This window comes from Urocampus carinirostris, chromosome 1, assembly GCF_059441175.1.
Source record: "Urocampus carinirostris isolate Australia breed hairy pipefish chromosome 1, RoL_Ucar_1.0, whole genome shotgun sequence".
Classification (NCBI taxonomy): Eukaryota; Metazoa; Chordata; class Actinopteri; order Syngnathiformes; family Syngnathidae; genus Urocampus; species Urocampus carinirostris.
This window is the reverse complement of record NC_142349.1, coordinates 33,112,412-33,130,571: the sequence shown is the minus strand read 5'-3', so window position 1 is coordinate 33,130,571 and position 18,160 is coordinate 33,112,412. Positions and strand designations below refer to the sequence as shown.

The window sequence follows — 18,160 nt, the reverse complement described above, 5'->3', positions numbered from 1 at the left end:
CGCTAAATCTCCTGCCCGCTGCTATCAATAAACAGCAGCTTGCATACCCCAACGGAGCTTTATCGTCGACAGCGACTTTAATCGGGCATGTTTATGGACTGTACTCCCAAATCCATTCAATTGTGGACTGAGCAATTCGGAAAAAACACTGGACTAAGTGTAATGTAACATCAAACAATCCGGTTGTATCCAGCAACTCTGTTTGACCCTCAACAAAGCCTACTTACAACAAAGTCAGTTAGTTCTTTGTTCCTTTATCTCTTTGTTACCTTATCCTCACCGTAAATGTGGAACTGGAGTCGTCCAATTTCGTTGTCACAGCGTTTCCCATGTTGTAACAATGACGATAAAGGCATATTCTATTCTATTCTTAACGCATACCCATTAATGGAAAATATGGCACATGGTTCCAGACAAAACAAATCATCAAACAATAACCAACCAACACCCCAAAAGATTTTCTGGCTGGCTTTGCTGAATCATCTGTTTATATCACAAAAGAAATCGTCTCAATCTACAACCATGAAATGTCACACTTTTTATTTTTGAGGGTTCATTCACTCAAGTCTCCCATTTTACATTTAACATTTTCCTTTTAAATGCTGGACTGAGAACCTGATGGAAGAAGGAGAGACGCTAGCAACGTAGTGTGATTAGGAAATAGTGGGTCAGTGCAGCTCAATAAACGCTTCCATCTCCTCCGAGATGAGTCCTCTGTATGGAAGTCTGTGCTTTTCCACGGCCTGAGCCGCTAGGCACTGAAGGGTGATGTAATTAAGCGGGCAGAGAGCCGGGTCACCTGTATTGTGGTCATCTAGCAGCTCGAAGGCCGCCTTCCTATGCGCGTTGGAGGCATCAAAGTGTGCCCCTGCCTTAATGAGAAGCGCCATGATTTCCGGACAGCCGTTGCAAGCGGCCACGTGCAGCGGTGTGTTGTTCTCGCTGTCTCGTGCGTCCACGTCAGCACCACACTCCAGCAACAAGGACGCTACCGCCTGCGAAGGGAAGCGGCCCACAGGGTAACGGCCCACAGACGTGGTTTCCTTATCCACAGCCATGTGCAGCGGTGTGAAGCCGCAGCGTCCGCGAGGGTTCAGCTTGAGAAGGCGGTAGACAGTGTGCTTCTTCTGGTGCTCCTGATCTGGGCTGCACTCAAGCTTCTCCAAGAGGAAGAGAAGATGAAGGATGATGGCGAGAGCCTTGGTGAACTGAGGGGCCTCTGGCGTATTGTCCTTCTGGGCGACTGCTCGCTCCACCTCACGCACGCTTTTCCCCAGCACGGTCATCAAGTCGTGGAAGGTGATGCGTGGTGACAGAGTTCCTTTTGCACGGTCTTGAAGGACAAAGGAAAAAAGCTCGGCAAAGGACAAGAAACTAGAAGCAGTCATGGGGCTGAGCGGGTCCAGGTTTCTCTGCTGCATATCTAAGGCATATTTCCACAAACTGATGCACTTTTCAAAATTCCCCGAGTCTGCGTAGACAGCTCCCCTGTAGCGGATGTAGTAGGAGGTGTCTGGGTGGGACGGGCCTAAAATGCGCTCGCGGACTAACAAAGCTTGCATCCTCATCTCATCTGGATCCGTGATCAGAGCCTCCAGCTCCTCCGCAGTGTTCACCTCCTGTGCACAGCCATAGGCGGGGACGGGGGGCCCAGGAGGGGGCTTGGTCAGGCAACCTGCTTTCTCCATCGGCTTCCTCAGCTCCATGGCTCGTCTCCAGTACTTCATAGCGCCCAACATTTCACGCTTTTTGTCCACAAAAGTGGCTCCGAGAAGCTCAAGTGCATCCACACGTTCCTCCCTGGAGGTGCGGGGCTGGTGGGCTAAGTATTCCACAATGTTAGTGTGACCCGTGACACTAGCAGCGAGGAGCGGAGTCATCCCGTAGCCATCCCTCTCTATGCGAGCGTTGCACTTCAACAACATCTTCATGATCTCGAGGCTGCCAGACTCGGCGCAATCGTGGAGGGCTGTGTTACCTTTGACGCTTTTGCGGTTGACATCAGCACCACGGTCCAGGAGAAACTTGGCTATCTCCTTATGGCCCTTGTAGCAGGAGATCATGAGGCAAGTGTGGCCGTGCCTGTTGGCCACCTCCATGTCAGCTTTGTGCTCCACCAGATAGCGGACGATTACCAAGTGACCGTCGAAGCAAGCAGCTCGCAGCGGCGTGGAGTTAGTTAACGTGGCGTTGTTGACGGAGGCGCCGTGTTTTAAAAGCATCTTGACCACCGGCAGGTGACCGGCAGCTGAAGCTGCCCACAAAGGCGGAGCTCCTTCGATAGTCTCACCGTCAAAGTTGACCGAGCCCCCGAGTTCGACATTTGCCTTACAATGTTCAAGGAGGTAGTGGACGACTTCTAAATGTCCATAACGCGAGGCTATCAAGAGAGGAGTACCTCCTTGAGTTTTCTCTTCGGCTAAAGCTTCGAGTTCTTCGGGAGTTTTGTTGCTCAGCAACTTCTGTATAAGTTTCAGCTTACCATCTTTGGCCGCATTGAACACCGCTGTCGTTATATCCATTGTTAAAGGCTCAGAATTTCCGTATGGGGCATCAACCCCATAACCTCTATCTACCACCTAAATGGTGAGTTCGGCTGAACAAAGCACGAACGGTGAAATTTCTTACGAGCTCTACTTCTTGCTCTCATCTTCCTTCCATTTTGAGGGCGCTGGCAAGATGGCGTTTGTGTTCCTTGACAGCTCTATGTTTACGTAGGGCGCGGGGACTCGTGGTCAATGTAGTCCTTAGTATCGATGAAAACGTGCATATTCTCAAGAAGATGAACTACAAACCCAGAATTCAGAAGGTTTACGTGGCCAAAACATTTCAAATTTATTTGGTTTTAAAGATTGGATGGACAAAGTACTTTTAGGACCGATCTTGACAAATGTAGGAATGAATGTATAAACAAATACCTACAAATATATGCCATATAAACAATTCACACATGTATAAATCATGGAATACCTAAATATATGAATAGGTGCAATTTACTCACATCTTACATGACAAAATACACGTAGAAATACCCGACAAACAATGCCTGCTTGAAAGGGTCGCTAATTCACACTGAACATTGTCTTTAGATGTATGTTTGTTAAACTTTGTTTTCTGGTTATTAATCAAATGTGTTACCACCTCGAGCTAACTCTGCACATTAACAGAATTATTTAAGTATATGTTTGGTCTTTTAAAAACATTTTATTGAAGATACTCCGTTTTTGCACATATTTTATTGCCGTTTATTTAAAATATTTTGTTATCTTGTTTCAGGTACCTCTGTGTATTTATTCATTTTTTAAAGCATTTTGGTTTAAATTCAGTTTTTGTTCTTGTGTTGTTGTAGTTAATTTAAAACATAAATAACATGAAGATTGTGGTTGAAGTAAATATTTGGTGTACATTGTTATGTTTAGATGGCTGAGATGACTCTCACTATTCCACTTTGAACTATATCACCTTAAATAGTTTGTGTTAATTAACCCTAGACTGCTCTTGTAGTTATATTTTGTATTATTTCAGATTAAAAACAATAGGTAAAACATGCCTGGCTGCCCTTTGAGCTTTTATGGATTGATTCCTGTTGACCAGAAGGGGAAATTGCTCACTATACCAAAAAATAATTTGAAAATATATTTCTGCAAATTTGCAAATCTGTTATCTGCCTCCTGGGCCTCGGTCAGTGAGGATTGCAATTTAACTATAACAGAAAAATTCCACATCTAGTATTCTAAGTGTATTTGGGATGACAGAGTAAAACATGGAATAAATTGAAGTAGGTGGACACATGATCAATTTATAAGGGTCCCCCCCAAATCTAATTTTGCTTAGGGCCACTTGAAAGCCTGAGTGCAATTATTTGATTACTTGCCAAATAAGGTTGATAGTAAAGGTTTTTAAGTTTCAATATCTCTATGATATCATACCTGTCAACCTCGGGCAATTGCGCAACAAGTTTTTAAAACAAATCACGTTTGCAAACATTTTGGCCTTTTTCTTTGGTTCGTTGTACAGTTTGAATGAACTGTTTATGCAACACTGTGGTAAGATGTTTTTGTGTGTGTGTGTGTGTGTGTGTGTGTGTGTGTGTGTGTGTGTGTGTGTGTGTGTGTGTGTCATTCATCGTTAATCTTGATTTGTCCATGGGGTGGTGCACGTTAACTTTTACTATCGATTTTTTTTGTTTTGAAGAAAATATTTCAAGTTCAGTTGCCAATGTCTAATTGACCAATTGTCTCAGGTTGTTAAATTTAGATTTAATTTATTAAACCCACTTTCAATTGATTACCGCTGATTGTTATTTTATTATATTGTTTATTTTTGTTGCACTTCAAGGGTAGGAAACGTCTGTTTCTGGTGAGGTGCAATAAATATTACAAGGTTCTATAACACAACTACCTGTCTGTTCTTCTCTTATTTAATTGCCTCGAATACTGGTCGAAAATTTCAATGTTTTTGAAATACAACTTATTTTTAAAGAAACGGAAATAGTTGCTTCCCTGGGTTGGTAGTTCTTTTACCATGGAGCAATTCAGTTATTAACTCAGTTACATTTTGGAATCAGTGAGTAACTGTAACTAATTGGTTTTAAAGTCACGTGCCCAACACTGGTCGTCTTTGACGATCCAGATAAGTCACTTATTGTAATTAGATACTGTGAACAGTAGATGGAGACAAAATACAATTTTTAATTGTCATTTTGGCGACGTAGTTTCACCATGTACCGGTACTTAAAAATAGTGGTTCTCAACTGATCTGACTTGGAGACCCAGCATCAAACGCTAATTCCAAGACGCTAAATCCATCCACCAATTTTCTGACCTCTTAATCCTCACTGCTAGGGTCACAGGGGTTCTAGAACACATCTCAGCTGTCTTCGGCAGTGGGCAGGGGCCGCCCTTGACGGGTATCCGGCGAGTCGCAGGGCACGCAGAGACCGAAAACCATTTACATCAGGAAGGTCAAACATATTGCTCGTTGGATGATTTGCACCAGCCCGCCATACATTTCTGAGTCTGTCAAAAAAAGAAGCCAGTCTCCGGTCATTTCTATCAAAAGTTACGTTTTTTTTTTTAAATAAATGCAAACTAAATGCTTCCTCCGGCCATAGAGGGCAGTATTGAGTTTGTGTAGCGTAGCGAGTCTTTGCTGTTATTCACTTTCTGAACACATATAACAGTGGAACCTCGGTTCTCGACCATAATCGGTTCCAGAACCCTGTTCGAAAACCGATTTGTTCGACCACCGAAAACATTTTTCCCATTAAAAATAATGTAAATCGTTTTAATCCGTTTCAACACCCTGAATGTTTACCTTGAATGTTTAACGTAAACATAAAGCTAACCCAGGCTAATCGTACGTTCGCGTTATCATAATCTTCCGCACGAAAGATTACGCTAACATGAACGTGTAAAAATAAAAAAATCAGGTCGTTTACAAGTCATTTAGCACCCGGGTCTCCACAACAAGTGGTGAGCGGTTCATTGGAAAGGGGGCTCCGTTCCAAGACCCTCAATGTTGGGCTCCGTTCCAACACCCTGAATGTTTAACGTAAACTTAAAGCTAACCCAGGCTAACCGTACGTTCGCGTTATCGTAATCTTCCGTACGAAAGATTACGCTAACATAAACGTGTAAAAATAAAATAAAGGATAAAGAAAATAATTATAAATAGGATTTCTTACCTTTGTGGTCAGCAGAAGGCGCTCGCACACCTCCTTCATATTTGGCTATTATTTCTTTCTTAAATGCAATAGTTGTACTCACTACTTTTCTTTTTTCACCTGTAGCAACTTTGCTGCTTGCACTGACTTTCTTCGGAGGCATAATAAGGGGCTAAAACACCCTTACGTCGCTCAGCATCGCACCCTAGCGCACGCACTCTCGCATTACCGGTGTTAGAACTTTGATTTTGTGACCGAACAGCGAAGCAAGAATTTCTCAAAATTTTTGGTCGAACTCCGATTTGTTCGAACTGAGAGGCGTTCAAAAACCGAGATTCCACTGTATCTATGTTTTTATTGATGTTCACTATGTTTAGTGTATTGTTACCTAATGCTAAATCTATTGTACCTTGGTCATCCTGGAAGGGGGATTATCACTTTTGAGGCCCCTTCTCAAAGTTTCTTATTTTCCTTGTGCTAATGTTTCAGGGTTTTTCCTTACCTGCATGTTGGTTTAAGATCAGGGATTGTTTTCAGTAGTTGTAACCTGTGCAGTCCTTCAAGACATTTTGTGATTATGGGCTATACAAATAAATGTGACTTGACTTGACCTCAGGTGTAAAAGGGCATTCACTCAACTGTTAATATAAACTAGGTAACATTAGCATTATTTGTCATTAAATGTTTTGTGTTTAGAGAAGATTCTTTGTCAACCGAAATTATAATATAGAGGGTAGGTTAATAATGTGCGCTGAATGCTAAAGTCTAATTAAAAAAAAAAAAAAAAAGCTAAAAATTAGGAGTTGATATTCTTGTACTGATCCGGTCCGCCTCAGACCTTAAAGTTCCGACCCCAGAACCAAACTGAGTTTGACCTCGCTGATTAACACGCTTTTTGATACCTAGGGACAATTTAGACCCACCAATCAACCTGCCATGCATGTTTTTGTGGGAGGAATTTGGAACGTCTGAAGGAAACTCACACAGGATTGAGAAGAGTATGTTATGAAACTCTGCTCCAAAAGTGGATTGAAAACTGGTTTAAAGGGACATTTTGTATTATTTAGCGCCTCACAGTGATAAAAACTTTGTTCATTTGGAAAAAATAAAACTATTTGAATATTATGCAAAAATACATGTACTTAAATATAAATGTGCTTTAAAAAATTGTATTAAGTAGAGAAATTTGTATTTATATTACATTGAAAAAGAGACTCACCTAACGGGAGCTGCTCCAGGGCCCCCGAAGACCCAAAACCTGCAACCTGGACCTAACATCGCAACTTTCGACTTTTCCAGGAATAAATGAATAATGAATACATAATAAATGAGTTTGAATTGTTACGTCACTTGAGTAGTGAAACATGTACTGTATGAGATGACCTTATGCTTGTGTGCAAGATAAATCGGACAAGGCTGGGCATGTCAATTAGAAGAAGAATGTTCTGGTTTAGTCAATTTGAGTCTCCATAGTTATTTTTCTACCCCTGTACTTTTGAGCCATTGTTTTTGGCTTCAAGAGACACTACTGGTCAAATATTACACCAGGGGTGGCGAACACGTGGCTCTAGAACCGCATGCGGCTCTTGGTAATAAGAATGCGACTCTTTGCCTCATCATATTTTCTATATACTGTGTCTCTTTGCCTTGTTTCATGTTTAGTTTTTTTGTATTGAGGGTGGACACTTTCCTTGAAATCAACACAAGAACAATACTTGTTGTATTGTAAGGAGAGGAGGAAAAAATGGGAAAATAATATGTTTTTAATTGTTGGTTTTGTGTGTGTCTGTCTGTCATGGCAGGTGAGTGCATGGTGTGGCTCTTTGACTCTCACAGTTCAAAATTTTGGCTCTTTGTGTCAAACTTGTTCGCCACCCCTGTATTACACAGTGCCCCTATAAGTAATCACCCTTCTCATACCCTATATCCTTTTTATATTATGTAATTTTTTTGTAAATGAAAACATGAATATTCTAAATGAACCCTCTGCTAAGATAAAATACAGGGAAATAATACCACTGCATGAAATGCAAATACTTGGAATTAAAAATTCAAATACAACAGGGCTAGAGTAAGAAAGGATCCTTTTGCGTGAGATTTGAACTCCACTCTGACAATCACCGCTTATTGTATTTCCAGGGAAGATATTAAAATTTCAACGTGACTAACCCCGTCATAAACCATGACTGTACTTCCTGCTGCCCTTTACACAGTGAGGCACATTTCAATCAGGTCTTTCCTTCCTAATATTAAACAGGGAATTCGAATTCACAGAGACAATATTTTGTGCACATACGCGACCCTAAACCTCTCGACTGTCTTCCAATTTCCTCCAGGCCCACAGGAGCACTTTTGCAGATTTGTATAGAAAAAAATCTGAGGACATAAAACAACATGAGAAAAAACAGAATACTATTAAAAACATTATTCAGTGGAACATAGAGAAAATTATTTATTACTTTAACATCAAGTTATTTATACAGCAGCTTGAGGGGGGTTACATTCAATACCCAAGATATTAATGAATACAAAGACTCAAAACAAAAGAGTATTATCTTTTGGGCGGTTAACACAGATAATATATTATCATTTGGCATCATTGCAGGAATACAGATCCTATGTAAACTAGACCATAACCGCTCTTTAAGAATGCTGACACAATGTACAGTTCATGGAGTAATCCAATACTTTACTGTTTTAAAACTTGCAAATAACAATTCAACTAAGACTTCCTGGGTAGCGGTTTTTGGCTTGGCTTTTAGTGTGCAAAATACATCTCTCTTGGGATTTCTCACACCTGTTCAACATTAATCGGATCTGTGAAGTGGAATGAAAGGCAGAATAAGAAGGGCTCTGAAGAGGAAGGGCTGCTCCTGCTTGTTTTTCTACAAAAGTCTTGACAGAGATTCCCTACAGGCTTGCAAGCAGCTCACTAAGCAGCACTTCGCGTTCTCCGAGAAGCATGTCGCGCTTCAGACTGGTTCCTTTGTTCACTACCTTTATCTTCATGGCCAGACTTTTGACTTGCGCCTTGGGCAGCGAGTCGAAAAAAAAGTCCTCGTTGAAGACTGGATTGCGGCTGTTTTTGATGATGGTGCTTCTCTGTTTCTGTTTCTTGCCGGGTTTCAGGTAGAGCGCCACGCAGCAGTTAATGCTCTTAAGGTCGGTGTGCTTGCTGTAAACGGCCTCTGCCCTCAGCACGCGAACCCTCAGCCGTGCCGCCTCGGGGTCATAGTGTGTGCTGAGTCGGAGCGTCCCGCCCTTGTGCAGGTTAATGGTGTGCTCGCGCTGCAGGGGATCGGACGCTAAGGCCCTGGAGCTGCTACTCCTGCACTTGCGGAGAGCAGGTGAGGTTGGGCAACGCATGCGCCGGCGCTGCATGTTTGGGCTGTTGTCGGCGGAGCTGCAATCATCCGTGGAGAGGGAGCTGTGGCGTGCGAGTGAGCGCTTGGCACGAGATACCTATAGATAGACGGGAAACACAAACATCAACTCATAATACACACTTACACACGGACAGAATGTACCATACTTTCCCAACTATTAGACACACCTGAAAACCCCAATTCGGCTAGAAAATTGTGGGTGCCCCTTACATTACCATAGTTAAGCAATGATTTTGCAATGATTTATCAAATCGATAATCGTTGCTGACCTAAATTGCAAAAAAAAAATCTATATCACAAGAATCCAACTTAAATAGTGTTGTGAGAGCACCAACACTAAACCACCAGTTGCACAAATGATATATAACAAGGCTTTAGAGCTTATCACATGATCACACTATTTTTACTCACATTGCCAGGAACACTGATCTGCATAGTGCATTCGTACAGGTTAAAAAGTCTCTACATCTTCACCAACGATTGTTAGAGAAAAGAGAAAACATAGTCCTTCAACAAATTCCAAGCTCTTTTACATCCGTAAAATATACATACACATACATATTGAACCAAGAGATTATTGATGCACAGATGAATAAGTGGAGAGAGTGTTTAACTTCCCAGAATGAACTATGCAAATCAGTGTTTCTCGTACCTTGAGTACAAATATTGTGATGATGGGATGAGATATAAAGCTTTGTGTGCTCCAGTGGTAAGGTGTGCGCTCACTGCCACCACTTGGATTCGATTCCAATTGCATGCAATGTTTTGCAATTATGTTCATCTACACCTATAAACAGATCAATCATTGCTTAATGATTGTTTAAAATATACCGTACCTCTATAAAGCACCAAGCAATAGCTCTTACTCTAGTCTTAGTTTTATGCGCCTTATAGCCTGGTGAGCTTTATGTATGAAATATAGATGACAAAAGACTATTTTTCGAGGAGCAGAAAATATGGTAAATATTACCTGAAACACGGTAGACATAAGGCATTAGAGAGAGTTGGTAATTTTCACATCATTGCAGTGATCTGTCTCCTTGGGAGGGGGGCAAATTTTGTCCATTAAAAATCTATATTTTGCTGCAAAATGTAAGATTAATCCTTTTGATGTGGAGGTACACCTTATAGTTTAGAAAATATGGTAAAGATGACCTGAAACACAATCAACATAAAGCATTAGGGAGAAGTAGTAATCTGTCTCCTGGGGATGGGCGCAAATGATGTCAGTTAAATACATATTGAGCCGCAAAACTACAGATAAATCCTTTTGATTTTTTGAATCAAAATCAGCACTATTCCTGAGAAATGATATTTTCCCCGTCAAGTCACCTGCGAACCCCAATGTAAACAGTCGGTCATATAGGATGGGTCCAACATACGCGGTTTGATGTTGTCACTGGTCCACACTATTTTGTTGGATGTTCAAATGAAAGTGGAAAGTGTGAGATGTTGTTTTTGTGATGGAACCATTTTTTTAGTGGGTGGCAGAGGGAGAACCTCGCATAGTGCAATGTGATCCCCAGCGCGCGATATAAAGCCTAATCAAAAAAAGTGCGGCGTTTCCAGGTCAAAGGAGTTCCAAAGAATCACCCGAGTTACCCGAAAGCCCGACAAAAGTAGCGTACCCTTATTCAGTGAGTGGAAGGCAGAGTGAGGCCCTGACACGATCCAATGCAACCCCAGGGATAGCACGGGCCATCTAAAACGCCTTGCCAATGCCGTTTGCAGGCTGAAACGAGTCCCAGGAATCGACATATTTCAACGCCCACCCCTAAATCTCACACTTTTCTCGAGCAGTAATGGGCGTTGTTTGTCAGTCATTTAACATTTGTCGTCTTAACTTAGCGCCCGTCTAATAACCAAGCCAAACTACATCTGTGCACGTTTTCTTACAAATGTTGTGCAGAACTAGCACTCTGTGGTGGTTGATGTATTTATGCACTTAAAGCTTGGTTAGCAATGTTTTGGCAACTGCATAGCTTTTTCACACCTTCATTAAAGGCCACATCAGCTAAACACACTATTGTGAAGTACATCGACCATGATAGTGACTTTTGCATGACTGACCCAGTAACAATGGGTACGTTTCCATGCAAGCCACAATCCGATTTGAGATGAAATACCGTTAGTATTCCGATTATGTAAAGCCATATGCACAACATGTGGACAAATCAATAATAAATGTGCACTATAATCAGATTAAATCCTTAGTCCCAATGTAAGTTATCCGATATGGTTGGGTTAGTCCTTTTATTTTCTGACTACACGTGCATGTATATGCATTCGTGTGGGCCAAATGCTGGTGTGCAAGCGCAGTTCCACTCAAGTGGGATAATTTTATGCCCCACAACACTGAGAGACTTGCCCGAAAGTATTTTGGGACTTGTAGTACAGACTACTAACACATGCAAATTCCATCTTACTTGCTAAAAAACTTTCATTTGTATTCCTCTGGAGTACACTATACATATATCTGCACCTCAGTGGAAATGTTTAAATCTAAGCTTAAAACACACTTCTATTCTATAGCATATTCATAACCTATATTTTATGTTGACAATATCTGTGTTTTATTTCCCTTCATGTAGGTTTTAGATCAGGGGATGGTGTCATAATAGTCTGTGGTTTGCAATAATATGTGGTCTGTGCAGCCTTTTGAGACTCTTTGTGATTAAGGGCTATACAAATACACATGACATGACATGACTTTAACTTAGATTTCGTTACAAAAGACAGGCTTTAATCTGTTATGAAAAATCAACCCTCCTCCTACCAACACTAATACATTTAATATGAAATTTCAGGTTTGTTTTCGAGTTCGGTCCTGCAGACTAAGTTAACTGGTCGGGAACCGGATGGCTTGGGCTTTAATACCCACGGGCCTGGATCCAGTCGGGATGGATTATTTTAGCCCTGATCTTTCCTCTACTACGGACAGCATGCAAACAACATTTATTCCTGAGAAACAAAAAAAAAACAACTCTTGCCTTGGCTTGGGTCTCCTGCGTGATGGAACGAAGGAGTGAGGCCGAGCGGGACAGCAGAGGTGAGTTAAAAGGGGACGACTCTGCCGAGGAGCAAGTGTCACTCTCGCCGCCGCTAAAGTAGCGGTAAGGATTGGTGTTGGCTGGGGTCAGAAGTGTCCCGACTTGGGATCGCCTCTGTGAGTTAGGGGAGGTCAGAGGGCTGGTGGGGTTGCTGTGGAACAAGCTTTCCTTGCGGCGGGTGTGAGGGGACTCAACCAAGGTGGAAAAGCCATAGGATGTTTGGGCCTTGGGGACGTAAGGGAGGGACATTGCAGTCTGTGCCTGAGGGTCTGCGTTGGTATTAGAGGCAAATGTGATAGCAGCCGGTTCGTCTGCGCTCTCGATTTGGATGATGTGACGATTTGCTGACTTTTGGAGACTGCGTGCGTCCCCCCCAAAACGGGAGAAGAGGCGGGGGCTGTAGGGGTTTTTGCTGACCCGGGCTCTGGGGCTCTGAACACAGATAACGTGATCAGAAGTGGAGGGTCGCAAGGTGGAGCGCTGTTGGGGCTTGGGCGTGGCGGATTCCTCTGGGGGGCAGCAGATGAGTTTGGGGGGGATGAAAAAATCTGGAATCTTTTCCGGGGTCAGCACATTGGCGTACACAGCCACTGGAATGGCCTCGGTGATCTGCGGAGGCTGAGATTTTGTTCCGCTGCTCTCCATTTTGCTACGTAGCTTCTCCATTAGCCACATGTCAAACCGCCAGTTCTGGATTTTGTTTTTGTTTTCAAACAAAAGTAATAGCAGGCATAGTCAACACAACTTGATAGAAAGCAACCTCCAATTTTAAAAACATTAAGTCTTTGATGTGCATTCAGCCCATAATGCATACTCACAGGAACTACTGCATTATGTGTCAGACCAGTGGTCGGCAACATTATCTCTACCATGCACCGGTTTAATTTCTTATCTTCTTGAGGCCCGGGCCAATCATATCCATAGTAATAATATCAATGATAATAATATAAGCCCAAATCCACTGTGTGATCGCAAGACCACAATGGATGTAGGTGACATAGCAAAAGCGGTCAGATTTGATATCATCATCACAATATATTTATGCACGGTACGACATTGTACTACGTTGTTTTGCCAAAGCGATTTATACTATTGTTTTTTTATGATGTATGTCTATCTTTTATACTAAGTGGTTTGACCTAAGTTTACATTTTAGAGTTGAAAACCTGCTTTGTGCTAAATCACTATTTAAAAGAATGAGACTATTATTCCAAAGCGACTGTTATGATTTTTCATTTATGCTGTATGTAAAAAAAAATTATACTAAATATTTTGATGTATGTTTAAATTTTACCTTTGGTGTTCAATCACCATTGTTGGATGGAACTCGGCCGTAAATAAAGGACTAAATGTCTTCCTTCTTTTGGTGTAGGTTTGTAAGCCAGAGCAAAGAGGCACAAGAAAAGATAAAGCAAAACCACAGGAACAAAGAGAGCATATTTGAAAAGTAACGATTAAGTGGGCTAATCATTTTTATTCCAACTTCCATTATGAACTTAAACATTTGCTTTCAATCAACAATAAGGAACTCTGATCTGTAAACAAAATGCTTTAAGGCCAGTACAAATTAAAAATAAATCATTCGAAGTCCCCCAAAAATAATTTCTACACCATTCTTCTTGCTAATTCCTGGCTAAGTTTCCTCTTGTGTCAAAGATTGACATATTTTGGCATGGAAAGGTGAGGAAAGAATAAATGGAGAATGGATGTATAAATAAATACTTGTAAATATATGCCATATACAGGTAAATAAACGGTTTAATATATGAAATAAACTATTCACGTATCTATGCATTTTGTCATTTATTCATTTCGGTATTCATTTTTTTCAGTTATTTTGATGTGCATTCTGTCGAAGGCGGCCAAGTTTCCTCAGCTTTTCACCTATCACCACAATCAACCAATAGGTGATAAAGCTCACCCAGTTCGACCCGCCTCTTTTATTCGTAGTGACAAAATACATGACAAATAAATGACAAACTACATGACAAAATACATGAAAAAAAACCAGAACAAAATATAAGAGAATACGCCAAAAATTATAAGACAAAATACATGACAAAATAAATAATCCAAAAAAATGCTGGAATAATTTAGAAAAAAATACCACATTTATAAATTCATGAAAACATTTAATTCATTTCACGTATTTGAATATTGCATGATTAATTAATATGGTTGTTTATTTGTAAAGCATATATCTGTGTTTTTATTTTTATTTTATTGATTATTACATGTGGCAGGATCGGTCCTTCTTAATATGAATGTGCTTGCTATAGTTGCCAGTATCGAATGTGTTTTGTTTTGGGGTTTTTTCCCGAAAAGGAGCTTACTTTTCAATTAGCTTACCCTTTATCTAACACACTTTATGAATTTCTCTTGCTCCTATAACCAGAGACAATGAAAATGAATAAATTACCTAAAAAACAATTAAAAAAAAACAGAACGTTTTTGATGCAATAGTAAAATAGATGCATCATTTCTCAACTGCCGAGCAAATTGGCATTCCAGGAGACAGCCCAAAAAACCGAAACAATCATATATTTAAATTATCATTTTACATTTTCAAGAAAAACAACTGAATCTCTTTGAATGCATTGTTGATCAAACAGTTATTTGAGGAAAAATCAATTTCACTAACCTGTTCACTGCCGAACTCCGACTTCTCGAGCGCACTTTTGCAGTGCGAGCCGATGCGAAGTCTTGCAGCAACAAGCGGCAAAAAAGATGTGAGTCTCTCGCTTTATAAGAGGAGCTTCGCTCAGGCAAGAGCCAATCCGGACTTGCACAAAGCTTTCCGAGATATTGAACATTCAATTATCGAATGTGCTCGTGTGTGGGCGGGGCCTAAGGGGTATCCGATTTAAAAATGGACAATTATTATCTCACCTCGTCATTTTTCAAGGGAACCTCACTCTGCTAAATTGGCTTACAAGCTTATACATAAGGCGTGCGGCTTCTAACTATATTTAACCCATGGTAGATGATAAGATTGGACATGCATACTGTATTCATAGGTGTGCGTTTGTTCATGAGGTTTTAGTATGCTGTGGTTTTTTAGCAATGATTGATCAATCAATAACCATTTTTGGCACAAATTAAAATTAAACTGCGCCGCTTAACCTCACTAGAATTATAATGTATTTATTTATCTATTCATTTCAATTTTTATTATTACTTTTTTATTTTTACTTTTTTTCCCTCTTTTATCGTGATTTTGGATTGGTGCTGTTCCGAGACCATATTTGTATATATATTATTTTTCTTTTTTTTAGATTTCCTCGGACATGCACTGATGCCAGTATTGGTTTAGGAGCAGCGTTACTCTGGATGTTTGTAATGTGCTGTTGCTGTTGCACACTTGTTTTGTCAGTTTTGAATCCTGTTTAAAATCAATAAAAATATTTGAACATATGTTGTATGCAACTTGGCAGTGAGGGCATCATCGCCCTACCGCTATACTACCAGATGACGTACGAAAAGGCATAACAAATGATCTAATTTTCACACTATTTTTACTCGGGGTGCCAGGAACCCTGATTTGCATAGCGTATTTTGCCCTGCATTCTGAAATGTTAAACAGTCTCTTCACTTCAACTATGCAATACAGAGACTCAATATTTGCATCATTAGTCTGTAATGCTATTGCAATTGCAAATGTATTTGATATGTTCCATAGCATTTGATTAATTGAAGCTGGAATTTCAAACTTCTTCGAAAATTGTGGCATTAATATGTCACGAGATCCTCTGCATAGAGTCCTTAAATCGTAATTTGATATGGAAATCAATATATTTCCAAGTGTAAAGATTAAATTTAGTATAATTGTTTGCATTTGTGATATCTAAAATTCTGACTGACTTGCAAAAAAAAAAATCTCATAGTGAGTCCCACTTAAAGTGATGAAATTGTCACATATTGTGTTGTTCTATGTGTTTTGGTCGGTTAGAGTTAGTATTCTAACATATCCTGTGATGTCTTCCTTTCAAGTTTTGGCCAGGTAGAGCTAGTTAAGCGCTTTACCAAATCAAGCCCTGTTATTTTTTTCCATTTCTGTTAGTGCTGGTTAATGGCTTAACATATTCTTGCGTTGTTTTCCTGTTTTGTTTAGTTAGTATTCCAACTTTTTTTCTAACATTTTGTGTGTGTGTTTGTGTATTTGACGTTTCACAATGCTAGGTGGGGAGAGAGATGGGGGAGAGCATGTTTATTTATTGTACCCTAAATGATTTTATTCAGCACTCTGGGTCAAATTTTGGTTCGTGAAAAGTGGTATACAAAAACATTTTGATTTGATATGCTTTCAATCTAAAATATGTAAAAACTCTTCTTCTTATTGTTTCTTTGTTTTTAAGTTTTTCAAAATGTTTATTTGATGAGTCCAATGCACTGAGCCTTTTGCCAGATGTTAAACATGGGGGTGGACGAGCAGCAATCTTGTGGGTATCAACTGGACCAGAACATGCTTTGTTGGATTTAAAGGATAAAAATACAGCCGAGAATCAGGTTGTTTCACTTATTGTTTTAAATTAAATAAAACAAAAAAAGTAAAATTTCATTTTTTTATTAGGTCAGTGCAAGTGCACAATAATCCATCCATCCATTATCCTCAAAAGGATCACGGGGTTGCTGGAGCCCATCCCAGCCATTTTCAGGCAGTGGGCAGGGGACACCCTGAACTTGTTGCCAGCTTGTCGCAGGGCACGCAAAGACAGACAACTCACTCGCTCATTCACACCTAGGGACAATTTGGACCGGCCAATTCACCTGACATGCATGTTTTTGGAATGTGGGAGGGAACCGGAGTGCCCGGAGGAAACCCATGAAAGCACGGGGAGAACATGCAAACTCCACACAGGAAGGTTCGATCTCATGACCTCAGAACTGTGCCGCACACGCTCTAACCTCTGCGCCGCCATGCTGCCCATGCACAATAATGTCATCATTTATTTGGAGGGATTGGTTGTAAATACTACCCTAAAATCAAGAAAACACTTTGTAACCTTAAAATATCCGCATATTTTGAATGTCTTTATATTTTACAGTACTGTAATTTGCATCTCTAGTCTGTGATAAAGTCGTCCTACTGTAAGTTTGATAATGAAACCTTAAATCCAAACATTCGGAATACGCCAAAATGTGACAAGTAAAGAAGTAAAGGTAGATTTAGGTAAATGTAATCATTCAGCCGTTTATTTTTCCATCTGAAAATAGAACAAAGTCCATTAGTGATCAGTGAAGCCTCATTATATGCTGGGATGAATCATCCGGTGGGCTTTCTGTCTATTTAGCTGTCTGAACAGTCGTTTCATTTCAAATTACGTTCAAATGTGGAATTGTCAAGACAGTTACTTTTAAGGCTTGCATGTGGACAACAAAAATAATAACATGTACAAACCATATATTTCATAAGAAGACCTGCATTTCCTACAATCTACAGTTTCCTTTCAGTGTTTTCATTTTAATATCTTAATTGAACTTTTCTGTATTATGGACCGAAAATGATTTCTCCCAAATACAAATGCATCAAAGTGTCAATTTGATGTAGGGCAGTAAGAGACCATCACAGGACCAGTGGCGCGCAAAATAATCGGAATCGCTTTTCAAAATTGCTTAGTAAGATTTTCTTTTTCACTTTTAAACATAAGCCATTCATTAATCACGAGCCAATTAATAGAGTCATATGAATTTTTGGGGGTCCTGCCATATAGTACAAAAGATCTCACGGAGGTCAATGTTCTAAATTAAAGGGGTCAATAAATTATTAAAATGATTGGTGAATTAAAGGTGGGGTATGTAATTTGAGGTGTCCTTTAAACGTTTTCTCTACTAAGGATGTGTTGGGAATGTTCAAACAGTCCTTTTGTTTTTTTTCCACAGCGCTTTTCTGCTTTTTTCTTACTTTTAGCAAAACTGTTTGGGGCGGAACACATTAAAAACAAAGAATTGGGGCCAGGGCAGTGCTGGAGAGTCAAATCATGGTCATCCCCACTGGTTTTTGTAAAATTTCTATTTGTTAGTGTAGCATGAAAATGGTGAAAGTAAGAAAATGCCCGCTT

General features: G+C 40.2%; 2 protein-coding genes across 2 annotated transcripts; both read right to left on the bottom strand.

Moving 5' to 3' along the window:
- Positions 1 to 515: 515 nt before the first annotated feature.
- Positions 516 to 2,695, bottom strand: fem1a (fem-1 homolog a). The gene has a single exon (XM_088335807.1). The coding sequence runs from the start codon at positions 2,520 to 2,522 to the stop codon at positions 669 to 671; it is 1,854 nt and encodes a 617-aa protein (XP_088191933.1). The 5' UTR covers positions 2,523 to 2,695; the 3' UTR covers positions 516 to 668.
- A 5,409-nt stretch (positions 2,696 to 8,104) lies between these two features.
- LOC148374387 (C2 calcium-dependent domain-containing protein 4C-like) lies at positions 8,105 to 14,922 on the bottom strand. Its single transcript, XM_088354969.1, has 3 exons — positions 14,743 to 14,922; positions 12,042 to 12,791; positions 8,105 to 9,127 (listed from the first exon to the last, which is right to left on the bottom strand). Exons 2-3 carry the CDS (start codon positions 12,774 to 12,776, stop codon positions 8,576 to 8,578), a joined length of 1,287 nt encoding a protein of 428 aa, XP_088211095.1. The 5' UTR covers positions 12,777 to 12,791; positions 14,743 to 14,922; the 3' UTR covers positions 8,105 to 8,575.
- Positions 14,923 to 18,160: the final 3,238 nt, after the last annotated feature.